The sequence below is a fragment of the Phoca vitulina genome, unplaced genomic scaffold (assembly GCF_004348235.1).
Source record: "Phoca vitulina isolate PV1807 unplaced genomic scaffold, GSC_HSeal_1.0 scaffold16, whole genome shotgun sequence".
Lineage (NCBI taxonomy): Eukaryota > Metazoa > Chordata > Mammalia > Carnivora > Phocidae > Phoca > Phoca vitulina.
The window spans coordinates 27,267,957-27,294,715 of record NW_022589719.1 but is presented as its reverse complement, the minus strand read 5'-3'; the positions used below and the strand labels follow the sequence as shown (position 1 = coordinate 27,294,715).

Here is a 26,759-nt window from a genome sequence, read left to right as displayed (position 1 = left end):
CTTTTTTAAAAAAAATTATCTCAGGGACTCCTGGGTGGCTCAGTTGGTTAAGCATCTGCCTTCGGTTCAGGTCATGATCCCAGGGTCCTGGGATCAAGTCCTGCGTCGACGTCATCGGGCTCCCTGCTCAGTGGGGAATCTGCTTCTCCCTGTCCCTCTGCCCCTCCCCTGCTCATGCACACTCCCTCTCTCAAATAAGTAAAATCTTAAAAATTTTTTTAAATTTTCTCAGAGATAGATCCTAAAGGGCATGATATCCAGGAGATTAAATAATCCACTCAAGGGAGTGAACGAAAATATAAATGAAAGAAAGGTAGCCAGGAGTTGATAACTAGTGAAGCTGAGTAATGGGTACGTGGGGGTTCATTGTACTCTTCTAGCTGCTTTAATATTTTTGCCATTATCCACAATAACAAGGTTTTTTTAAAAGAAAAACATCTCATCGTGTGATTGGAAAAGTGTGGTAGATTTAGACTGTTGTTTTCAATTCTGTCGTCACTCCCTCTGCCATGTAACCCTTCAGTGGCAGAGTAAATTGGCTGGTTCCACTGACATTGGTCATGTGACTCTGACCAATGGAATACTAGTGGGCATGATGGCACACAGGTTTCAGACATGCTTGCTTAGTTTGACTAATCCCCTCACCTTCCTGTATCACAATGAGGAAAGCATGCCCCAGGAAGCAGCTGACCCATCAATCCTAAAACAAGATCTGTGCAGCAGACCCGAACATAATCTAAAACCTGGATCCAAGCGTAGCCAGCCTGTAACCTAAAGCAGAGCTGCCCCAGCTGACATAAAATCACCTGTATAAACAAATAAAAATATAAGAAAATCATTAAATAAATACTTACAAGTTACTAGGTTTGGGATTTGTTTGTTGTATGACATTTTTGCAGCAATCACTGATTAATACAGAGTCAAACCATTCCCCAAAACTGAACATTTTAGATATTTCCAGTTTTACAATAATACCTATAATAAACTTTTTTTTTGTACATAAAGCTTCTCCACTTCTTCTGGTCATTAAATTCAGGTACAGTGTTGTGATGCTGTTTATATAGGTAGGCTGAAGAGTTTACTGGTGGATATTTTTCTAAAATGGAAAATTATGAGAAGAATTAAAACAAACTCATTCTTCATTTCTTGATTTCAGAAAGATTGTAAATATAGTTTTTGTTTTCTTTCTTGACATTCAAAAATACTCTTTCCTATTCTTTGTAGGGCTTGGCAAAACTAGTTCCTGTTACCTTTCTCACGTTCTTTTCCTCCTGCCCAAATCCCAAAGACCAAAAAAGTACAGAAGGAGCATCCAGTGTTGAGTGGTGGACTTCATTGCAAATACAGGGATTTTTAGTTTGATTTTCTAAAGATTGATATCTCTGTATGTATATATCCAGTATGTTAAGTTTACAAAAATTGTAAATGAACCACTGAATCCCATCCATAGATCCATTATTCACCTGGAAAACTCAGGAGTAGGTGGCCAACTACTAAATGAGCCAAAAGGCATTACAATATCTATGAGCAATGGAATCCAGTGTCCCATGTTGTAACAACTTGTGAATAATTACTGGAGGAAAAATTCTGGGGCTTCTTCTGAGTCATCACTCTGATGAGAATTCTCATTGTTCTGATGAAAATTCCAACTATGTTTTGTTATTGTATCCAAAACAAGGAGGGAGTAAAAGTAGGGAGAGAGGGAGGAGAAGAAAGGGAAAGAGGAAGAGGGAAGGGAAAGCAAATAAAGAGAAGGAGTTCTTGTTGTCCCTGGAGGTCAGGAAAATCACATATTTTTTTTTTTCAATAGCTAATATAGTAGTTGCTAGAGAAAGAGAAGAAAAAAGAATGAGGAGGGAGGATGAGGGGGTAGAGGGGGAGGAAATGAAGAAAAAGAAGGGGAGATGTGAGAAGTAGCTGTTTCTGGAGGTTAGAGTTAGGGTTAGGGGCCAAGGTATGTGTGTCGGGGGGGGGGGACGGTTAATATCTAACACATAACTGCTAGACAAAAAGGTTAAAGTCACAGAGGATCCTGGCTAGCTTCTCGATAATTCCAATTATTGGAACCTGTTGGTTCCTCTGCAATGCTATTTTACAACAGTGACCCTCATAGTGCATGCAGGTCCCAGGACCTGTTACAAATGCAAATTCTCAGCCCCGCCCCAGCAAATCTACTTAATCAGAAGTAGGAGAAGGTAGGGTCCAGCAATCTGAGGTTTAACAAGCCTTCCATGTGATTCTGATACATAATACAGCGTAAGAGCCACTGATCTAGAAAGTAGTCCAGTTGGGAAGGGATCAACATTGACGGCAATCCCCAAATCTTTACCATCTGTTCCCCATCCTCATTCTCTTCTGGAGACTAGAGCTGGCAGGGTTACTATCAACCCTAATCTCAGTAATTTCTCTGGTTATCAGATTCAAAGTGTTGGAAATTCTTTGACCACCACCACCCCACCCCTTTATGTTGTAACTTCAATGTTAGTTCAATTTTCAAAGCCTTTGATGTGATATTCAGATATGTTCCACATGTGTTCTACCCAGTGGCCAGTCTGGCACCTGGAAGGTGGTTTATCTCTTAGTTCCATCTAAGTCTTCAAAGTCTCTAGTGTGCTGTTCGGATTCCTTTCCACCCATTTGTGACTCAGGGGTGAGCCCAAGAATTCATAAACAGCTTTATCAGGTCACTTTCCTGAGATCCTCCCTCTGCAAAATCTGCCTGGTACTTTCCAGTTCCCTGGGTTCTCCTGCTTGGTCAGAAGGCTAAGGTTTATTTACCTACTCTGAAGGGAATTTCCCTTGACTGCACCCAGGTCTGAGTCCAAATGGCAGGAAGACGGGAGAGAGAAAAAAAAATCCACAGGGATTCACCTTACCTTCTAGAGACAACAAGTTCTTTGATTGGAGAAAAAGGTATCTTTCCCCCTGAGTTTTAGGTGCCTGTGGGTCCCACTGCTGTCATTGTCACCAGCAGGAGATCCCTTTCTCACTCTTCCAGTCTGAACTAGATGGTTCCTCTTGGAGTCCTGTCTATCCATGCCAATACCCACTTCTGGGTTTCAGGCTGCCCTGAGTCCAGGCCAGGGGACATAGGAGAGGGAACAAAAAGGGGCAAACCAACCACCAGGTCAGCTGTCCTCCAAATCTGGCCTTCTTTCCCAAACCACCTGTTACTATTTGCTTTTCAGAGTCCTCAAATGGCTGCTCCTTGCTTTCTGTCCAAGTTTTTTAGCTGCATTCAGTGGGAGGGACAGGGTAGATGATGCTTACTTCATTTTACCAAAACCAGAACCAATGAAGATATTCCTTTTTTATAGAACTAAAAGCTATCTCTCTATAATTTCTTCTTGTTGGGTTTTGTTTTACATTCTGGGATTTCATAAAAGAGAGCTTATTTTTTGTCTCTCTAAAGGTCCCTATATCTTCAAGTTTCCTGTTCTCAAAGCCAAAATGGAAAGGGTAGAGGTTTTATAGAGTTTATGTTTCTTATTTTATGGTAAATAAACTCAAACCACAGGTTGACTTGGTAGATACAACTTGTGGAGTATCCAAGTTCAGTTGTTTTTTTTAAATCTCCATTTGAGGTTGAAAAGCAGACATTGCACAAAGTTTCTTTTCAGGATTGGTGGGACTCTTACATTTGGAGATAATCTTTTAGTCACCCCCCCCCCAAAAAAATGCTTCTTATTTTGGCTTAGAGATGAACCCCATAATCACCCACTGTGATCTCAGTCTTCCTCCAGCTAAGTTCTGCAACAGCGCTGGTCCCTGGTTCCTGGTCTTCTGGAGAAGAACATAGTTTGCATTCTTTATGGCTTTTGGCAATTCTATATATATTTTTTTATTATGTTGTTGTTGTTAATCACCATACATTACATCATTAGTTTTTGATGTAGTGTTCCATGATTCATTACTTGCGTATAACACCCAGTGCTCCATGCAGAATGTGCCCTCTTTAATACCCATCACCAGGCTAACCTATTTACTATCTGATTTTTAAGTTGTTCTAATCATTACTACAATGTGATATGTTCATCTCTGGCTCTTCTACAGCGTCAATACCTAGTCTCCTGAGATTTTCCTATTGTCTCTTAGGCTCTCATTAACTAATGCCATTTTCCGGTGAAGTTTCTTTTAAAACCTCTTGTCTCGGGGCTCCTGGGTGGCTCAGTCAGTTAAGGGTCTGCCTTTGACTCGTGTCATGATCCAGGGGTCCTGGGATCAAGCCCCACATCAGGCTCCCTGCTCAGCGGGGAGCATGCTTCTCCCTCTCCCTCTCCCCCAACTCATGCTCTCTCTCACTAGCTGGCTCTCTCTCTCAAATAAATAAAAACTTAAACTTTTGTCTCAGCAAGAGCAGTCCGCATTCTGTTTCAAAGTTCTGCATCTTTGAGGGACAGTTCCTGTAGGTTCCTGTTTATTGTCTCCTCCTCTCAGGGCAGTTGCACACTTAAAATGCTAATACATCTTCTAGCACAAAGAGAACACTCAAAATAAATATTTGTTGAACAAAAATCTACTGTGAGTCCCATTGAATGAGCACAGCTTTCTAGTCTAAAGTTGTTCTTCTCACATCGCCAAGTCTTTGCTGTCTCATCATTTCTGTGGCCAAGAAGATTGATTTAAGTTAACAAGTATCTATCGAGTAACTATATGTGTAGAATCATTAAAAAATAAATTTACCATTGTTTTTGCCCTTAATCAGATTGTAGTCTAATAATTTTTTAAGTACACAATTACCTATAAGATAATATCATAGACAAGGCTTATATAAAGAACTATGAAAGTTTAAAGAGCCTATTCCTAAATACACTATTAGGATAGACTTTATGGAGAAAATACCTCTTTAAGTAAGAATTTTAGGATAGGTTGGAGTTTGATGGCAAGAGACCCTAGGATATATCTAGTATAATGGCATGAGATGAGCAAAAGCATGTAGGTGGGAAAGTATAGAACCTATTTAGGAAATGGCCTGATTAGAATACTGAGTAAAACTGAGATTCTGCTGAAAATCTAATGGAATTTAAGAAGAAGAAAATTATAGAGAAGGTCTTGAATGGTAAGTATCATTTTGTTTTTAAACAATAGTGTAACAGTGGGCCACAGAGCAGAAAAATAACATGAACACTTTTAATATATAATAAATCACAATATGGAGATATTTCATATTTGGACAATTTAGTGAGGACCTACTATATAATAGATATTGTGAGGACCTACTATATAATAGATATTGTGTTGTATGCATTAAGTGGACATTAGCTTTTTTTGTGTGTGTGTGCCAAAAAGAGCTTAATCCAGATACAAATAATTTGAGTGAATGAGACATATGACAATGGTACAAATTTGTATGGAATACATAATATGTTGAAACATAGATCCTCTAAAACATTCTAGACCATTCTATTGTGAACAAAGTAGCAAAATTCACTTTTGATGCCAGTGAACTTTTATATCATCCAAGAGATATACAATGATTTTTCAATCCCAACAAAAACGCTAGAACAAATCCAAGTTATATTTACCAAATAAATTTGGAGCTATTGTCAAATATATAATAGAAAAATTGAGTCTGCTATCATGCCTCTAAAAACACAGTATACGATGCTCTTCAGAAAATTGCTGATGATATAAATAAGGATATAGTTTCTAGAATGCAAGGCAAAGACATACTTTAGAAAATATCTACTTTTAAATTCACTTTTCCAAGTTATAATTTGGCATAATATTTTATGTAAATTAATATTTTAAGTAATATAATGCAGGCACCAAAATTCATTGTACATAATGCCCTTAGAAGCAATGAAAGAGACCAATAAATTGTTTCAAAAAAAAAAAAAAGCAACCACTATATATATATATATATTGATTCCAAGTAAATTTTTCAGAGTCTCTGAATGTGGTGGCAACTTCTCCAACCCAGAAAATTAAAAGAAAAAACAAAACAAAACAAAACAAAAAAAACAGGAGCAACATGCATTTCAACTGTGAATTGAGAATCTCACAATCAGCTCATCAATTTCAAATCAATTTATTGTTTTTCTCTATTGAAAACACCAATATTATCTTGCAAAGAAAGGTTTATACTCCTAAGAGAATTTTCAGTATCCAAGTTGACATGTGTAATTTAATGAATTATGAAGAAAGTGAGCTACTGTAGTCATCTGTAAAACTTTATCCTTGAAATTGAGTGAGCACAGTAAGGAATGTGCTGTTGATATGAACTCAGTGTATGCGGAATTAAAAATCTTAGTTTTCTAAGCTCTAGTATGAGATTCCTGTTTTAGTAGTGCAATGTATTTACAGTAATAATTTACTAGGCACATTTTCAAATACTATCTGGGTCTCGGGATTTTTTAACTCTCATTTTTAAATTTGCCAATATCAGTTGCTAGTGGAGAACATAGCTTCCCAAATTTAATATTTATTAAAATTTAAGGTCTACAGAAAGACAATTATCAGATGATCTCACTGATATGTGGAATTTGAGAAACAAGGCAGAGGATCATACGGGAAGAGAGGAAAAAATGAAACAAGACGAAACCAGAGAGGGAGACAAACCATAAGAGACTCTTAATCTCAGGAAACAAGCTGGAGGGGAGGGGGGTGGGGGGATGGGGTGGCTGGGTGATGGACATCAGGGAGGGTATGTGCTATGGTGAGTGCTGTGTATTGTGTAAGACTGATGAATCACAGACCTGTACCCCTGAAACAAATAATACATTATATGTTAATAATTTTAAAAAATTAAAAAAAAACTTGAGGTCTAAATGGCAAAGAAAGATGACTGTAAATCTAGTGATGGCTTCTATAAAACAGATATTAGAACTGGTAAGCACTGAAATACTCAGAAAAATTTTGTTTCCATGGAAGCAAGAGGTATAAATATTTTGTAAGAAATTATTAAAACAAATTCCATATGATTTCACTTATATATAGAATCTAAAAAACAAAACAAATGAACAAACAAACAAACAACAACAACAAAAGAGAAACAGACTCATAAATACAGAGAGCAAACTGGTGGTTGCCAGAGTAGAGCAGAGGTAGGGGGATGAACAAAATAGGTCAAGGGGACTAAGGTAGAAACTTCCAGTTATAAAATAAATAAGTCACAGGGATAAAAAGTACAACATAGGAAATACAGTCAAAATTGTAATAACTTTGGGGGCACCTGGGTGGCTCAGTCAGTTAAACGTCTGCCTTCAGCTCAAGTCATGATCCCACGGTCCTGGGATCGAGCCCCATGTTGGGCTCCCTGCTCAGCAGAGAGTCTGCTTCTCCCTCCTCCCTCCCCGCTGCTCATGCTCGCAACTCTCTCTCTCTCTCTCTTTCTCATGCTGTCTCTCTCTCTCTCTCAAATAAATAAATAAAATCAAGGAGAAAAAAATATTGCAATAACTTTGTGTGGTGACAGATAGTGACTACACTTATCATGATGAGCATTTTGTAAGATATAGAACTATCGAATCATTATGTCGTACAACTGAAACCAATATGTCACCTACACTTCAATTAAAAATTAAAATAACAATTAAAAAATTACTATATCCAGGACATATTTATTGTAGTTAAAAATTCAATTTTTCTATTATTTAAGTTCAATAATTTGATCTGTATACTTTATACAGAAATCATGTTTGTTCTAATTGTGACTGAAAAACAATGTGCTCAGCTTAACTTTTTAACTTGAAAAAGAATCATTTTTTTCTACTTCAAGGAAGCTTTATAAGCCAAGGGACCATGAAAATGATCCTCTTCTAAAGGTTATATGATCAAGAGAAATATAGAATCAGAAAGACAAAGGGTGGAAAGAGAAAAGGTTACTAGAGAGAAGTTTTAATAAAATTAAACCAAAAAGCTTAATTAATAACAAGCAGTAATAATTATTATAGCCACAATAATACAGACTAAAGCCAGTTTAATATAATAAAAAAAGACTTTAAGTTATGAAATCTGAATTTCAGCCCTGGCTTGAGCACTATCCTTTACTTAGCCTAGGTGAGCTTCTACTGACCCATCTGTAAAATGGAAATGATCATTTCAACCTCATAAGATAGTGTGAGAATAAAAGAGTAATGTAAAAGCACTTAGAAAACATTATATATTATGATATGTGCACACTTCACACATACTTTACATTATTTTTAAACGGGCATATTTTTAAATCCACAAAAATTTGTCCACCTCTTTTTCTCCAACTTCCCCCTTCTTTTTTTTTAAATTTGAATTCAAATTAGTTAATATATAGTGTATTATTAATTTCAGGGATACCTCCTTCTTTAATAAAGAAAAGTTTTAAGTCTCTTGAAAATAATGGTGATATTCCCCTGTGGTGGTAGTGATACCAAATCACTTTTTGAGAGAATAATAATGATTTTAAAATTTAAAGACATAACCTAAAGATATGTCTACCGAACATCAGAATATATGAACAGCAATGAAGTATGCTGTTAATGCAAAATTTTGCCTTCATCCTACAAAATGTCACAGGGCTTGCCTCAAAACAAACAAGTGTTCCAGAGATAAAAAGTGCATCATAGGGAATATAGTCAATAATACTGTAATAATGTTGGGGCACCTGGGTGGCTCAGATGGTTAAGCAACTGCCTTCAGCTCAGGTCGTGATCTCCAGGTCCTGGGATCAAGCCCCACATCAGGCTCCCAGCTCAGTGAGGAGTCTGCTTCTCCCTCTCCCTGTACCTCTCCCCCTGCTTGTGTACTCTCTCTCTCTCTCTAATGAATAAATATAAAAAAAAATGTTGTAATAATGTTGCATGGTGACAAATGGTGGCTACACTTACGGTGGTGAGCACTGAGTAATGTATAGAATTGTCCAATCAATATGTTGTACATCTGAAACTAATAACATTGTTAAATATACTTCAATACAAAATAATAATAATCAGATGTCTGACTCAATTTCTCAACCTTTATCTAGGTGATTAGATACACTATTTATTATGTTTTTTCTTTATGAAAATGACACCAGTGATTTACTCCAGAAGAAAGACTATTCTGGTTGTTGGTTTTTGGCTTAATGACGTTATCACAGAAAATAACACCCAAGCACTATTTTTAAAACAATTGAGAAAGGGGGTGACTTCATCAAGGCAAACTACCAATGAAATGTAAGTCAACTCTTTAAAAGCTACTAAACAGTGGATGATAAAGGTTGTTTGTTTCTCTTGCTTTGAATTTCTAAGGGCTATAAACCACTGTTGGAGGTGAAACTTGACTGGTGGACTGTGAAACCCTCCTAAAACACCAGGTTCCAAGGGATAAATGCCTCACTTGAACTAAAACACAGCAAGATGCAAGATTGCTGAAGAGACACTGTGCTTGACAGAAACCCCTGACGGTGAGTTTGGCTTCTGGGAAGGAGGAACAATGACAAGGTCTGTGCCACCACCTGGCACTTGTTTGTGGACAGGGATCTGGGGACACCCGGGGGAGATTGGTCCCAAAGATCCCTGCAGAAGTTATAAAGGCTTGAGGATTGAGGGAAACCTTTAGAAATAACACTTGGATTAGAAGATCATTCCTCCTTCCAGAGGAAGGTAAGTTCTCAGCCAATTCCAGCATCTCCCTTAGCTGCCTTGTAGGGCATCAGATTCCCTACCTACGTGCTTAAGAGCCAACTCTGAAGATTATAGCAAAGGAGATACACCACCAGAGTTCTTGATAATAAGATGATTCTAAATATCCCTTAGAATAATAAATATTCTGTCTTTGTCTTTGGCTTTTGTAACATCTGTAAAAGTCTGGAAGACTGGCCCCACAAGGAAAATTCTGATCTATGTTTTGACTTTCTTTCCAGGTAATCAGTGACTTATAGACCTGCCATTTATCATGGGTCCTTGTTCTCACAATTTAGTCCAAGTGAAGACAGACAAAAAGAATCAAAACAGTTTCACTATGCATTGAACAATATCCAGTTTGGGTTCAGAGCAGAAAAACATCTGACAACTTCAAAATGAACAGAACTGGGAAGCTATGCATCTAGTCACAAGAATGGCAATGACCATTTCGTGGGTAAATAGGCTAACGCCTTAACATGCCATTATTTAACACAAATCTGTATGGTCCTAAGGAATCAGGTGGAAATTCTTTTGGCTCTGGCTCCAAGATTCAAAATATTCTGGATAAGTGCCCTACTATTTTTCATCTCTTATGAGGATTGAACTACTCCTTACTAGAACATCAAACTATCCCAGACAAAGCTATACGTTCTCCCTTTCCCTCGTATATACAAGTAAAAAAATCCTTCGCTCATTCATGTATGCATTCAGTCTTATATTGCTTCCTGTATTCTGGTACAATGACAGGTGCTGGGTGTACAATGGTATGCATGAGATATGAGAGCCATGAGCCCCTCCTTCTTGGAGAACGTGAAATAAGAGAAAATATAATATAAATAGCCTAAGTCATCAATGATAGTAATTAAAATTCAGAAAGGTCAAGATACACTGGAAAATTCAGATGAAAATGGAAATACCTTTATAGTCACTGGATTCCCTCATGGGACTAGATTGTCCTGGTTCAAACTGGAGTAATAACAATGCCACACCCACATACTTATACCTTGTCCTGTGGAGGTAAAGACATGTAATTGTACATAGGGAACGAAAAGCAGGAAAACATGATCATCAAAGATTTGATATACTATTATAACAGAAGAAGAACTCATGTTATCTATGGCAAGACTCACACAGGGCCATTAGTACAGCTTCTCAAAAATCAATTATGGCAATAGCTAGCCTGGAATGGCACCACCACCAGATACTGTACAAATCACTTCACAGTCATTCCCTCATTTAATCTTTACAACAACTTTATGGGATAGATGTTGATATTATTTGCATTTCGAAGATGAAGAAAGTGAAGTGCACAGAGAGAAGCTGTTCAGGGTCACACAGATGGTAAATAGCAGAGACAGGGGATGGTCCCAGGTCTTCTCAACTCCAGTACTCAAATTCTTAACTCTGCAAGGCTTTACTGCCAGTTCTGCAGACCAATCGGTATGACTGTGTTTTTAGGAACCAGAGATTAATGCTTTTGGTGCCTGTAAGCACAGCTTTAATCCTAAAATAATCTGACCTCCTTAGAGGCGAAGCCAAGTCTCACCAAGTTTCATTTGAATTAGCAGCGTTTTTAGCATACAAACCTTGTAGTTCATGGAATTGGCTACAAGTTCTGAACAGAATTCTCTTTACCTTTTCCTCTAGCATCATTAAAGTCATTCTTCTATATATCTGAGAGCCTTACCCTGAGAAAAGCCATTTGCTGGATTGTTCTGAGTTCACTGGGAGTGTCAGTGAGAAGATCACAGCTGGTTCATGGTCCTGCAACAAGAATCAAGCTAAGATTTATGTAATCATTGATAAGTACAAGGAGATCTAAATGCTAGTCTCTCTTCTACCTCTAAATCACTGAAGGTAATGGGTCAGTTAATTATCCTTCCTGTGCTTCAGCCTCAAGATGGAGGTCTTAATAGCTACATTCCTACCTACTGAACATTTTAAGGCAATTAAATGAGATAGTGAACATAAATACATTGAAAAAGCATAGAGTGGTCTATAACAAATTGCCCCTAAGTTGCTATAAAGACATCCAGTTGTTCTTCAAGGTTTATATCCAGGTTATGTCACTTTTTCCTCGCATATGCATAGTGCTCTAAAACATTCCCCCTTTCAGGGTGCTTGGGTGGCTCAGGCAGTTAAGGGTCTGACTATTGATCTCAGCTCAGGTCCTGATCTCAGGACCTGTAAGTTCAAGCCCTGTGTTGGGCTCCATTCTGGGCACAGAGCCTACTTAAAAAAAATTTTTTTAATAAAATAAAAAAATTAAATGTTTCCCCTTTACAGGCACTGAAAGAGAAGTTGAGTTGATTCTGGCAAAATCAGGTAAGGTGCTATTGACAGGTAAAATGGTATTATAACTGACCCTCTTCATTTGCACTCCCACCCCCATGCATCTTAGCTCACATTTTCATTTTAGCTGGGTAAATTTTTCATTTTACCAGGAAAAAAATAATTTTATGAATGAAAGTCTTTACAAGGCCCTTCAACTCTTATCCCTTTGGTAAATGTCTAGCCTTCCTTCCTGGAGGGATGAGCCTGACCCAGATCCAAGCAGTAATTAACAAACCTATAGGAGTTTGGATGACTTCCTATGGGATGATTATTGGGTAGAGGGTGTGTTTATGGGTGTGACAGTAACTACAAAAGAAGGTGAAACAAGGCCCTGGCTGTCTTAAATGCTCTAGTCTCATTTTGAAGTTTATTCTAGCCCAATCTACTCCCTATAGTCTAGAGGAAACTCTACATTCGGTGCTTGGTCCCGTTCAGTGGTGAGGCCCAGAGCAGGGCAATGCCCAGACCAGAAATGCACATCAGCCTAATCTTCAAACAGAGATTCAGGGAGATGGAGAGAGAGGATTATTTTTCTCATACAGGAAAACAGTTTGAGTTTTGAGCACTGAATTAATCGAAGTCAAACTAATAAGTACTAATAAGATGGGCAGATTTTCAGTGACAATGTTTCCTAAACACAAAGGAACTAAGTAAGCTGCAGCCAGCTTGTAAGAGGAATGTTTTCCTTCCACGAACCCTTAAGTCACACTTTACAAGACTATATGCTCTGCCTAAATGAAAATCTACCCATCAAATGAATAAAATCTTAAAAAAAAATAAAATAAAAATAAATAAAAAATAAATAAACGGGGCGCCTGGGTGGCTCAGTCGTTAAGCATCTGCTTTCGGCTCAGGTCATGATCTCAGGGTCCTGGGATGGAGCCCCGCATCGTGCTCCCAGCTCAGTGGGGAGTCTGCTTCTCCCTCTCCCTCTGCCTCTCCCCCTGCTCATGCTCTCTCTCTGTATCTCTCTGTCTCAATTGAATAAATAACATCTTTAAAAAGAAAAAAAAAAAGAAAAGAAAATCTACCCAGGTTGTGAAAAACTTATTCATTTATTTATTCATTCAACAAATATTTATTGGTCACCATACTAGGCATTAGAGGGGGAGGAATAAGATGTAGTCCTTATCCTGCAAAAGATCATATATCTATGATAAATAAAACATACTTAAAACAAATTATCACAAAAAATAAAAGAAAAAAATTAAAAGTTTGTTTTAGAAGGTGTACAATATATCATACCTGATACTTTCCCTGCCATATGCAAGAATGTGGGCATTGTCCCAATTGTCAGAGGGGGAAGAATTTTCATAAACTTTCCAAAGCTAGATGTCTATACTGATGCTGTTTCTGAAACTGCTGTACTTCTCTTGACTTTTGGTTAAAAATACAGAGAAAGGGGCGCCTGGGTGGCTCAGTCATTAAGCATCTGCCTTCGGCTCAGGTCATGGTCCCAGGGTCCTGGGATCGAGCCCCGCATCAGGCTCCCTGCTGCGCGGGAAGCCTGCTTCTCCCTCTCCCACTCCCCCTGCTTGTGTTCCCTCTCTTGCTGCGTCTCTCTCTGTCAAATAAATAAATAAAATCTTAAAAAAAAAAAAAACACAGAGAAAGTTTGTAAACAGTATGGGGTGCCTACAGTTAAGGGCCAAAATACTAGAAGGCTCAGAGTTTTTTCTGCAATCACAAACCAGTAATGGAGCCATCATGCTCAATGCTGCTGCACTGGCCCAAGTTGACCTCTTTTTCTGTCTGGGAAGATAACCCTTCAGAGAACAATGGAGCACCCTTTATATGGGACAATATGATCCCAATGTATATTATAGGACTTGGACTCAAGATCATCATGACTTCATATTTGACAGCCAGTATATTACTGCTAGGCAATGCGTATGTTTAGAAATTCAGGGGTTATTAGTTCAGCTGGTTCTTGCAAAACAAAAGTGAAGTCAAAGCCCTGAGCTCAGTTGCCACATGGGGCAAATTAACTTGGCTCTTACTCAAAGTGACAGGCTTTATAGTTAACCTGAGCCAAGTCTCTTGAAAATGTGAGCCGGCAAACACAAGCAAGAATAGAGAGTGATCTGCCCAGTATAAACCCATCTTCAAGATTATTAAAGCTAGAGGTGCTAACACAGTATCATCACCTTCATCCTAAAGCTCAAAGCACTTTCTTTCCTAACATACTTTTTCTTTTGTCCTAGAAAACCTGATGTGTCACTTTCATGGGGGATGAAAACCAAACCATAGACATCCAGTTCCACTTTCACCCATTTTCACCCATCCTGGAGATACAAATACTTATTTTTGTGTCTTTCCTGCTAATGTATATTGGCAGTCTCACTGGTAATGCCACAATCTTTCTCACTGTCTGGGCAGAGTGTTCACTCCACACTCCCATGTACTTCTTCCTGGCCAACCTGGCAGTTCTGGAGATCTTTTACTCTTCCACTGTGGCCCCTCTCGCTTTGGTCAACCTCCTGACCATGGGGAGAATACCCATCTCTTTCACTGGCTGTGGCACACAGATGTTCTTCTTTGTCTTTCTGGGCAGTGCTGACTGTATCCTCTTGGGGATCATGGCTTATGATCGGTTTGTAGCTATTCGGGATCCCCTGCGTTACACCCTCATCATGAGATGGCAGCTGTGTGCCCAGCTGGCCACAGGAGCCCTGGTCCTTGGTTTCATTCTAGCCTTACAACTAACGGCTCTGATTTTCCACCTGCCATTTTGCGGCCAAAACAGAATCACTCACTTCTACTGTGACGTACTCCCGATCTTGCGGCTGGCCTGTGGAGATACCCGAATGCAAGAAGCCATGATCTTCATTGTCAGTGTCATCATCCTTACTATTCCCTTTTCCCTGATCTCCATCTCATACATCTTCATTGTGGGTGCCATTTTGAAGATCCGCTCCGCAGAGGGGCGGCACAAGGCCTTCTCTACCTGCTCTTCTCATCTGACCGTGGTTCTGCTCCAGTATGGCTGCTGTAGCCTGATCTATTTACGCCCCAGCTCTAGCTACAACCCAGAAATGGGCCGTGTGGTGTCTGTTGTCTACACCTTTGTCACTCCCGTCTTGAACCCCTTGATCTACAGTATGAGGAACAAGGAACTGAAGGATGCACTAAATAAGGTAATGAAAAGACATTTGCTGCACTAGGAAATGTGGGGGTTTCTGGGCTCATGTAAATGGCACAAAAGAATTCTTCAGAAAATGATCAACTCGGGGGAACTGATTTACTACTTCCTCAGGCCCCAGTTCCTATTTCTAGCTCCCAAGTATAGAGCAAGCTCCTGAAAGTTAGGTATTAACATTTAAAATAAGAGAAAATTTTTAATGGGTATGTATTTTGTTTTGTTCACTGATCCACCCCCAGTGCCTAAAATGGCTAAAGCAGATAGTCAATACATATTTATTGAATTGATGAATTCCTTCAAGTGATGTCAAAGGACATTCTTCTTTGTTATCTCCTCACAAGGTTATATACTGAGACATGCTGTTAGCATTCCTATATACTCATAGAATAATTACAAGAGGTTCCCTCTAAGAGCACTAATAATTCTTTAAGTTTCCACTCATAAAGCCTTATTTTTCTCCTTTCTATTGACTGAGTCTTGGGAAATGTTTACTGTGACACCCATTAGTGTTGAAAAGTTATAAAAATAATATCTGGAATGTAATAAATATCTGGAACGTGTTGTCATTTCAAAAGTGTAATTTGTGATGTTTCAAAATTATAAACAGTATCTTCACCCCATTCAGAATGGGAAATTTCAAGAAGGGGTCAAGGGACTAACGGTTATTTGGCAGAACTGGTACAAGAACTTCTTTTCTCTGTTCCTGCCAATCTGTCTTATTATGGTTCTACTTTTAAAATAACATTTTTCCTGGGCGTCTGGGTGGCTCAGTTGGTTAAGCGTCTGCCTTCAGCTCCGGTCATGATCTTGGAGTCCCAGGATTGAGTCCCACACTGGGCTCCCTGCTCAGCGGGGAGTCTGCTTCTCCCTCTGACCCTCTCCCCTCATGTTCTCTTTCTCTCTCTGAAATAAATAAAATCTTTAAAAAACATAAAGTAACATTTTTCCATTTTTAAATATAATACACATTGATTTTAGAAAAATTGGGAAACATATAAAAGTAGACAGAAAAAAGTTAAAAATCATTTCTAACCCCACCAATTAAAATAAACCTCAGATAATATTTGGGTACTTTATACATTATGAGTATTATATTTTGAACTTTGGTATCCTGCTTCATTCTCTAACTTGTAATATAAACATCTGCCTTGCTGAAGTAGCCTTCTAAAATATGATTGTCATAACATTTCCGTTTATCCTTATTGGCATTTAAATGGTTACCAGTCTTTCATTATTACAAGTATCACTGTGATAAACATCTTTAAATATGATTCATTGTGTGTTAACTCTAATTACTTCCCTAGGGTTAAAATATTTGAAACCCCTATTTACACACACATTGCCAAATTGCATTCCTGAAGACTACAAATTTATACTCCCAAAAACTATTTACAAAAGTATTTGCCTTATAATTTCATGGTCAACACTGGGCTGGCTTCCTTCCTTTCCTCCCTCTTTCCATTCTTCCCTCCTTCACTCTCTCCCTTCTTCCTTCTTTCTTCCTTCCTTTTCTTTTTCTTTCTTTAGTTTTTCCTTATTTGTCAATTTGGTGGTTTTACAATGGCAACTGTTAATCTTGTTTACATTTAAATAAATTGACCTTTTTATATATTTTATAGCTATTTAAAAACTTTGTGGGTTGGGTCGCCTGGGTGGCTCAGTCAGTTAAGTGTCTGCCTTCAGCTCAGGTCATGATCCCAGGGTCCTGGGATGGAGCCCAGCATCGGGCTCCCTGCTCAGCGGGGAGCCTGCTTCTCCCTCTCCCTCTGATCCTTCTCCCCGCTTGTGCTCTCTCTCTATCCCAAATAAATAAATAAAATCTTTAAAAAAATTTTTTTTCTGTCGATGGACATCTTGGCTCTTTCCAGAGTTTGGCTACTGTAGACATTGCTGCTATAAACATTGGGGTACACATACCCCTTCGGATCCCTACATTTGTATCTTTGGGGTAAATACCCAGTAGTGCAATTGCTGGGTGATAAAGTAGGTTAATACACTATATGTTTAAAAAAAAAGAAAAAAGATAGTAGGAAGGGAAAAATGAAGGGGAGGGAATCGGAGGGGGAGACGAACCATGAGACTATGGACTCTGAGAAACAAACTGAAGGTTCTAGAGGGGAGGGAGTGGAAGTTTGGGTTAGCCTGGTGATGGGTATTAACGAGGGCACATATTGAATGGAGCCCTGGGTGTTATACGCAAACAATGAATCATGGAACACTACATCAAAAACTAATGATGTAATGTATGGTGATTAACATAGAATTAAAAAAAAAATTTTTTTTGTGGGTTTTTCTTAGATGCTTAAAGAATTTTAAGATCTATTTTTAAGTCTTTGTACTTTATTCAATACTTTATGTGTTGAAGATATTTTGAAAGTTTATTTTATACATATATTACATGTTATATATGCTATTTATATATATACTATACAGGTTATTATAGAATTCAGTATTCAAATTTTTGCTTTGTGATTTTTCCATTTTTATAGTAAATAAATTCTGAAAATTTATCCTGAAATCATACAAATATTCATCCATATTTTCTTCTTGCTGCTTTATGTTTAAAATTTTACATGGAACTTTATCATTCTGGAATTTATTGTGTTGTATGCTGTGCTATAAGGCTTTAACTTTTACCTCAAAATAAATAACCAAATGCTTCAGTATAATTTTCAAATCATGTTTCCTTTATCCATTGAATTGAGATATCATCTTTTTCACATAGTAAATACACATTTCTGTCAAGTTCTATTTCTTGGGTGCTTACTCTGGTCCATAAATCAGTCCGTATATTCCTGCACCAACACCACCTTATTTGTACCACTGATATTTTATGATCATATCATATTAGAATCTATCTTTCCAGAAATTTGCCACAGTTAAAAGGTTTGGAGTTTGCCTTCAGACAGGTTGTGGTGGTTTCAAAAAATCCTTTGCTATTCCTCCCTTTACAAGGTCGAGCCTAATCCCCCTCCCTTTTGAGTGTGGGCTATACTTAGTTAACTTACTTCTAGCAAATAGAATGTGGCAGAAGTGATCCCTATGACTTCTCAGACCGGGTCATAGAAGCTACTGTGGTACAGCCTCTCCCTGATTACTCTGGGAGAAGTTGCCATGTTCTGAGAACAGCCAAGAAACTCCAAGGAGAGGTCCATGTGGAGAGAAACTGAGGCCTCTTGCCAACAGCCACATGAGTGCACGGACCCACCTTCAGATGACGGGGCCCTAGCTGACGTTTTGACTGCACTTCCTGAAACACTACGAGCCAGAACCACCTTGCTAAGCTGCTCCTCCTGGAATCCTGACCCTCCAAAGCCTTGTAAGATAGTAAGTGATTTTAGTTTTCAGCGGCTATGTTTTGGAGTAATTTTTTGTGCAGCAATAGATAACATAGCCCCCATTATTGGAATGAACACAGCAATGACTGACAAGCTGCATTTTATGGGGATTTTGCACGCACATGGCCTACATTCCACCATGGAAATCAGGGAATGTCCTTACCAAAGATTTTATAAGCTCCAAGACTGCAAAAATTTCCCAGGTGTCCTTTAATTTTGTCCCATCCTCACACACCATCATATAAACCCAGGTAGTGGTGGTGGTGATGATGACTTTTTAAGGGAAGAAAAATACTTACCTTGATTTGACTTTTGTTTCAAGAGGTCTCCTGGCCTCTCTTATCTAAAAAGCCTTGTCTCCTACTCCTTAGCTCCAATTTTCCAAAATGACCACAATGACATATCCCTTCCCACATGCTCTCCTCCCACTGTGATGCTGACACTCTTTCCGTCCAGAGGTGGGGTCCATCTTTCTTGCCCTTCAATCTGGGTGGGCTTATCGCTACAGCAGAAGTGACACTATGTCACTTTCGAGACTAGGTCCTGACAGGGGATATGCTTCCAACTGGCCCTTATGGGACACTTGTTCTTAAAACCCAGCCACCATGCTGTGAAAAAAGTAAGAAACCACATAGAAAGTCCGTATGTAAGTGCTGAAAACCCCACCGAGGTCTCAGCTGACAGCACCAACTGCCAGGAAGTAAAACTTCAGATGGTTCTAGCAACCACCACGGAGTCAGTCCCAGCTTCAAGCTACAGTACCACATGATGCCACCTGGAGCAAAGATGAGCTGTTCCAATTGTGTCCTGGCCAAACTGCAGATTCATTAGCGAAATAAATCGTTATTGTTTTAACCACTAAATTTGGATGGTCTGTTATGCATATCGAGTAACTACAACATCCCAAGTTAACCATCAAAGTCCAAAATGTCATGTGTTTTACAGTATAAATATCCTATCTCACCAATAGGAAAAAAAAAAAAAAAAGAATACCAGAATGCAAGCATCTCTTCAATCAAAATTGCCCTAAGTGTTAGTTAATAGGTGAGGGAAGCAAGTGTGCCTGAATCATTGTATTTTACATCAGGTTTCTGTGTAATAGAATGCCTCAAGAAGGTAGCTTTTGGAGAATGGTGTTCATGGAATCTGACTAATTTTCATACGTTTTTGAGCGAACCTCTTTCTCTTGCAAGGTTTGCCCAAAGGAAGAGATACAGCCAAGTTCCCCCCAGTATATCAGTCTCAGGGAACAGCCTGGATCTCTTTCCCCAACTGTCTCAAGAAAGGGCCAGAAACTAGAAGCTTACCTACCTTCTCTCACTTAGACAGGGGGAAATACAGAAGTCCAGCTAATGCCCAAAACTGACTACCAGTGAGCCCGAGGCACACGGAACACCAAGGTGTTGGATGGGGAATTAGGCTTTTTAAGCTTTCATAGGATTTCCTCCCTTACTCCCTACCCTTCTACTTAGTCCTCTTCTACCCTGCCCCCATTTCCTTAGCCCCAGTTGTTGCCAGTAAATGGGCAATGATATATTCTGAATGGTATGCTCCCACCCAACCCTGTTCTAGTGATTCTACAGGAACTGTAAGAAACCAAGGCAAAGAGATACTTAAAGGTACTTGAAGACCTGGGCCTTCAAGGTATAGCATGTGAAGACCTCTCCTATGAACCAGGAGGTAGAATCCATTTTTTATTTTGCCAATTCTTCTCTACATATGGGTTTATGATTGAAAAAACTCAAAAATGTTCAAACAATTACTATTCAGTGCTGAAGTAAATGATGTGATAAGAATAAAATGCTGAATGCAAAATATATAGTTTCGGCCTTCCATCACTTATTCTGAGAAGGGCCCAGGAAGGAGGGAATCATCATCCTTTCCTGGGATGTGTAGATAAATGACAAGGGGAATCGTTCCCTGTGCCCCCATCCCTGCCCTGCAATGCTCAAAAAAGCCAAAGGAAATAATGGAAGCAACTATAAGCTCCCCCCAACTCTTACCACAGTTCAGTAACAGAAAAATGTACGAAGAAGCTGGCTTTCTGCTTTTATTTTCCAATGCCATGATCTACCCTGGAAAACGACCATATTTCTCCACCTCTACATGGCAGCCAATCAGTACTACTACTAATACAAGACAGATGTCCCCCCGATGCATTAGTGTCAAGGCCTGGTCAGCACTAAGTTGCCCCACTGGGATCCATAGCAGGAGGGTGGGCCGGCTCCTTCTCACTCATTCTTGACTCTCCTTTTAATGATCCTTCATGATTTCACCTAGTGAAACCTTCTATTTTTCACCTTTGAGTAGTATACGAAATACTTAAATTTTAAAACATTTTCTCATTATACTACCAAAAATCATTTTATTTTTTTAAAGATTTTTTTATTTGAGAGAGAGAGTGCAGGAGCATAGGGGGCAGGGGGGGGCGGGAGGAACAAAGGGAGGAAAGAGAGAGAATCTCAAGCAGACTCCCTGCTGACTGCAGAGCCCGAAGCAGAGCTTGATTTTAAGATCCTGAGATCATGGGGCGCCTGGGTGGCTCAGTTGTTAAGCATCTGCCTTCGGCTCAGGTCATGATCCCAGGGTCCTGGGATCGAGCCCTGCGTCGGGCTCCCTGCTTCTCCCTCTCCCCCTGCTTGTGTTCCCTCTCTCATTGTGTCTGTCAAATAAATAAGTAAAAATCTTTAAAAAAAAAAAAGATCCTGAGATCATGATCTGAGCCAAAATCAAGTCAGACGCTTAACCAACTGAGCGACTCAGGTGCCCCACCAAAAATCATTTTAAATACCCACAATGGTTCACACATACCACATGTGGTAAACTGTAAAATGCCCCCTTCCCCTAAAATGTCCATAGCTTAATCCCCAGAACCCATGATATGTTACTTTATATGGTAAAGGGGATTTTGCAGATGGGATTGAGGATTTTGAGATGGGGAGATTATCCTGGATTATCCAGATGTCCCTACTGTTATCACAGTCTTTATAAGAGGGAAGCAGGAGGGTGGGAGAGAAAAATGTCGTAACAGAAGGAGAGGATGAGAGGAAGAGTTTGAAAGATGCTTGGCTGCTGGCTTTGAAAATGGGAGGATGGGGCTATAAGCCAAGGAATGCAAGCAACCTCTAGAAGCTAAGAACAGGTAAGGAAACAGATTCTCTCTTAGAACCTCCAGGAGGAACACAGTACTGTAACTTTGCTGGCTTCATGAAAAATTACCTTCTGGGCAGTCCATCACTCTTTCTCCTTCTCTATAACACTTTGCATTCATGTTTAATGTCTTAAAGCAATGATTCTCAAAGCAGAACCAGTGGCATCAGCATCACCTGGAATTTGTTATAAATGCAGTTAATTCTCAGGTCCTATTTCAGACCTACTGAATCAGAAACTTTGGGGATGAGGCCCAGCAGTGTTTTAATTAGCACTCCTGATGAGGCAGAGAACGACTGACTTAGAGTTGCACATTACTTAATGAAAATTAATGCCATCTAAAAGAGTCTCACAAGAAAATGGATTGTTTTACCTCAATTTTTTTAAAAGAATGTATAGAGCCTATAAATACCACAAGGGATTATTTGTAGCTTTTGGAGAAAGGACAGACGGCGCTAAAGAAAACTCAGTGGCTTTGTCTAACTGATGCCCTCTCTCATCTGTCAAAGCCTCTTCTACCTACCTGGCATGCAAGAGAGACTTTTCTTTCACCCACCCAAAAGGACACTCTCCAGAGGCATCATACCTTATTTTAAAGAATCACTTGTGAGAGAACTTGTACCCACCCCATCTTATTAAAGGATCTATTACACACACACACACAAAAAAAAAATGCATTATTCTCTTAAAGGAACTCTCAATCTCCCTCACAAACAGGTGTTAGGTGAGAAAAAATGGATAATTTTGTTAATCCTCTGTATGACACCATGACTTCTGTTTCTTTAAATACTGCGTATTATTTCTTTCTTTCTCACGTTTACCCACTTCATTTATATTCAGACTTTCCTATTTTCCTTTATAAACTGCTTTAGCTATGTCCTGAAAGTCTTAATATGTTTTATCATTCAGTTCTAAACATTTTCTGCTTGCCATTTTATTTTCTTAAGTAGTCCATGAATTAGAGATGTTTCTTTTTAACGTCTGATTTCTAACACAGTGATGAGAAATATGATTTGTATCAAGGATTAGCAAACATTTTCCATAAAGAGCCAGTTAGTAAATATTTTAGGCTTTGCTTGCTTAATGGTCTCCACTCTAAGTACTAATCTCTGCCTTCATTGCCCTAAAGCAACCAAAGACAATTTATAAATAAATGAGAGTGACTATTCCAACAAAACTTAAAAAGGCAGGCAACGGGCCTGATTCAGCCAGGAGTCATAGTTTCCAACCCCTGGTCCATATAGTACAGATTCTTTGGTCATTGTTAGGACTTGCTGTTACCTAATACTGTTTTGTAATGTTCAGTGCATGCCTGAAACCCAACAATCATCTTATCCTCCGCCTGCTACTCTTCTTTAAGGTTCAGGCCTGGTCCCCATAAGCACTTGCTTTTGTTAAATTGTCACAGTGCTTCAGATACTAGGTTTTTGGAATCAAAGAGGCCCCAGTTGCCAGCTTTGCTACTTGCCATTGGGTTGTTTGGGGCAAATTACTTAACATCTCTAATCCTCTGGTTCCTCACTTACAAAATAGAGAAAATAATAGTACCTACCTCGTGGGGTTGGCATAAGGAAGGATTTAATGAGATAATCCATATACAGCACATAGCAGAATGCCAGGCAGATTTCAACCATTATTAGTAACATTAACATCATCATGCCATTGAACCACTACTCTGTGAGGCAGGTACCATTAAACCCATTTTACAAAGAAATTACGGCTCAGAGATGTTTAGACAACTTGCCCAAAATCTGATGGGCAGTGACAAAGCACCGATTCCCACCCAGAACTTCTATTTCCAAATCCAAAGTGTCCAGACTCAGACTCTGATTAGCATGTGAGGAATTTACTGTATGCCATTCCTAGGCCAGGCTGCATTTTCAGACACGCGGAGAAAGGAGTTGCGAAATGCACAGGAATTAATTCTTCGCGGTTGAAGTTTAGTCCTTACGGGAAAAGAGAGAGTGCCGTGAGCGCAACGGGCCGAAAGGGCCTGGGCGGTGCCAGCACAGGTCGCGAACCCTCAGACTCCCGGAACCAGGGTGCGGAGGCTTATAACCAGGACAAACTCTTTCCTGGGCGCAGTCCGCTCGGGAGGTGGTGTCCCCCAGCCGGGGTGGCGCTCCGCGGCCTCGATGACCTTGCTGCCCACGGCCGCGCTGCCCTTGCTGGCTCCCCCGCGCCACGTGCCCGGAGCGCCTGGCGCCTAAAAATATCACCCTGGTTGAACCTCCCGGAACAAGACTCCGCTTTTTATAAAAACCGGGCGCCGTCATCACCTCGAGACACATAAATCACAGCCCCGACCTGCTGTGGATTCAGCGGGTGACGTGCCGCTCAAAGTGGCGACGAATTCAGCCCCTTTCGATGACCTGCACCTGCCGGGCTTTTCCCCCTCTACTCCGCGCACAGGGTGTATCGCGAGGACAGCCGAGCCCCCCGATGACCGTGCTGGTCGCTGGAAAAACAGCCCAGGAACCTCCATTTCTCCCAGCCCGGGCTCAGCCTGGGTCTCTCCAAAGCCACATCCTGTGACAATCACAGGGGTTTTCTCCGCCCCGTCGGTGACGGAAAACTCGTGATTCGGACCTGAGCGCGGGGCGGGCGCAAAAAAGCCGGGGGCGGAGCTGCGAGTCCGGCTCGCGAGGAAGCCCCCGACGGGCGGCGCGTGCGCAGTCTCTCTCCACGGGACCTCCTTCCCGCCGCTGACACTAGGAAGCGGGACGCGAAATCTGTCCCCGCGCAGCCGCCGCGCAGGGCGCCGACCGGGGCGGCCGCCCTCCCCGAGGCGCGCCTGTGCACGTTCCCACGCACGCTCCGGCGTACGGCGGCGGCCAGGGGTCGCGAGCCGGTGGAGGACCCGCGCGTGGAGGACCGGGGAGTCAGCGCTTCTTCCCTCCCTCCCCCACTCCCCTCCCCGCTCCCTCCCCCCTCCCCAAGAATGTTCCGCTACGAGGTGAGCTCTTGCGACCGGAAGTGACCCCTCCCTCCCTCCCGCGCCCCCTTTCCTCTCTCACCCCCCGCGCGTCCGTCCCGCGCCCCTGGGGAAGGAGGGGCTGGCAGCGGGACCCCGGGGACCGAGTAGAACGCGTGGGGCCTGGGGTCGCGGGTTTAATCCGAAGGCGGTGAGCCGGCTCCAAGGGGCGGGACTGTCCTATCAGTGGCCGCTGGGGAGAGTTGGCCTCTGTTTTGGGGTGGGGAGCGTCCGTTAAGTGCTGTAACCAGACCATCCCCCACCCCCACCCCGGGAGAAGCCGCGGAGGGGAGAGCGTTGCACCCACCCCCTGGCTCTTCTTGAGGGAGAGTCTCCCAGGAAAGCCTAGAGTCACGTTTCCCGCCCTGGACCCGGAACCAGCTCCCCTCCAGTTACACACACACCCGTCCGCACGGGCACCCAGCGGGGGGGGGGGGGGGGGCTGGACTTGCCCTTTACTGAGGCCCGAGACTGTTTACCAAAGAGGGCTCCGAGTTGGGAGGGGGCGTGTCCCGCGGAAGTTCTGGGCGAGTGGAGGGAGACGTGGGTTTGGTGACCATCCCGGGAATGTAGCAATAGTCGAGAGTCCTGACCTGCCACTAACTCACTGTATGACCTTGAGCTACTCTTAGTCTCCGGCTATAAAGTTTCTAGATTTGTAGACTGAAAGGGCTGCTCTGGGTGATCCTTAAGAGTCTTTATAATTTAAAAAAGCAGTGATTTGGTTAAGTAGATCTTTGTGATTTGGAAAGGAGTGCAGCTAGAAGTTGCCTCTGCTGTGGAGGCAGTTGTATGCCTGCTTTGTGGAAGTTTGGAAGGGCTTAAGACGGGTAGAATGGCCTTTCGGCCTAACCTTGCTTTTGGGAAAGCCTATTTAAGGAGGTTGCCTGGCAAGGTGTATCACAGACCTGCCTGTTGATACGTGGTATTGTGATTCTGAGTCTTTGCAAACTGGGGACACATGTACTTGATAGGAATGGTTCAAGACCAAACTGACTTGATGTAAACATGGAGATGATGGGGTGCAGTGGGCAGAGTTGCCAAAAGAAAAGAGAACTTGGAAAATAAGAAATTAGTTGAAAACTGAAGTGGAGCGGGGTAATATTTAAAATAGAACAGACCTAAATTATTGCGGTGATAACTAGCATTGTTTAGCAATCTATAATCTTTGCCAAATCTTTGCCTCATTTAATCCTCGCAACTCTCTAAGGTATCATCCCTTTGTTACCACTCAGACCCTAACACAGAGCTGGAGACAGTAGGTACTTAAGAGGTATTTAATGAGTTAACCAGAATATGACTTAATCAGGTTTGCACCACTTGTAAGAATGGGGCCAAAACTTGAACTCACCATATCACAGCTTTTCCAGAGTTCACTTAATTGGGGTTGAAAATTTAGCTTTCTGTTTCATCACCAGAGTTTGGGCCTACAGAAAACAGAACAGGGGGAAATGAAGAGAAAGCTTTAAAAGGACATAATAGTTGAAATTTTGACATGAAAATGAGGAACATGATACTTTTGTTGAAAAGTATACATAAAACTCAAAATAATGATAAAGTGTGCATTTTGAGTTGTCATTACTATTCTAACCAGTGATGTCAAGAAAGTTGGGGGCCTAATTCCTTGGTTGCGTGAAGAAATACTACTAGTAGGTTCTTGATAGAGAAATGGAGTGTTTGGGAAAAGAGAAACTGAAAGAAGATACTGCCATTTTCCAATGTCAGTAAAATTGGGGGTAGAAAAAATGCTGTCTTTATAAGAGGTCATAAGCTATTCTGATCATTGGGAAGATAAAATGAACATTTTTTAGATGAAGGTGTGAACTTCATGAATAGATAATCTCTTTTCTCTTTTTTTTAGTCTTTAGAGGATTGTCCTCTGGATGAAGATGAAGATGCATTTCAGGGCTTGGGAGAAGAAGATGAAGAGATTGATCAATTCAATGATGATACATTTGGGTCAGGTGCCGTTGGTAAGTGACATCTTTCTCTTATAATGTCATCTTGGTCTCTTGCTCTTCAAATGTTCCTTTTTGTAAGTGCTTTGTCTTAGTAGGAGTAACTACATTCACAAATTTAGCAAAATATTCTATTCTTGGTCTCAGAATAGTTCAGTCTTCACTGGAAGCATCTATCTCAATCCCCTGGGCCCCTTTTTTGCCTCATTTATGTATAAAACCCAGATGTTCTCTGAGCCCTGTGCCTTCCAGCTATATTATCTATGGCTCTAGGTTGATGCT

General features: G+C 40.7%; 2 protein-coding genes and 1 long non-coding RNA gene across 3 annotated transcripts in view; 2 read left to right on the top strand and 1 right to left on the bottom strand.

Annotated features, from left to right (window-relative positions):
- Nucleotides 1-176: 176 nt before the first annotated feature.
- Nucleotides 177-24,390, bottom strand: LOC116638345. Its single transcript, XR_004300690.1, has 4 exons — nucleotides 21,615-24,390; nucleotides 11,269-11,345; nucleotides 10,499-10,590; nucleotides 177-806 (listed from the first exon to the last, which is right to left on the bottom strand). It is a non-coding gene; the product is annotated as an uncharacterized LOC116638345 (long non-coding RNA).
- On the top strand, nucleotides 13,469-15,832 carry LOC116638343 (olfactory receptor 10V1-like). The gene has a single exon (XM_032414236.1). The coding sequence runs from the start codon at nucleotides 14,141-14,143 to the stop codon at nucleotides 15,077-15,079; it is 939 nt and encodes a 312-aa protein (XP_032270127.1). The 5' UTR covers nucleotides 13,469-14,140; the 3' UTR covers nucleotides 15,080-15,832.
- A 56-nt stretch (nucleotides 24,391-24,446) lies between the features above and the next one.
- The window catches only part of PATL1 (PAT1 homolog 1, processing body mRNA decay factor), a 31,659-nt gene continuing 29,346 nt past the window's right edge, over nucleotides 24,447-26,759 (top strand). The window contains exons 1-2 of the mRNA XM_032414230.1: nucleotides 24,447-24,501; nucleotides 26,381-26,492. Of these exons, the coding sequence (XP_032270121.1) occupies nucleotides 24,487-24,501; nucleotides 26,381-26,492 (127 nt within the window). The 5' untranslated portion in view covers nucleotides 24,447-24,486. The remainder of the gene's footprint in view (nucleotides 24,502-26,380; nucleotides 26,493-26,759) is intronic.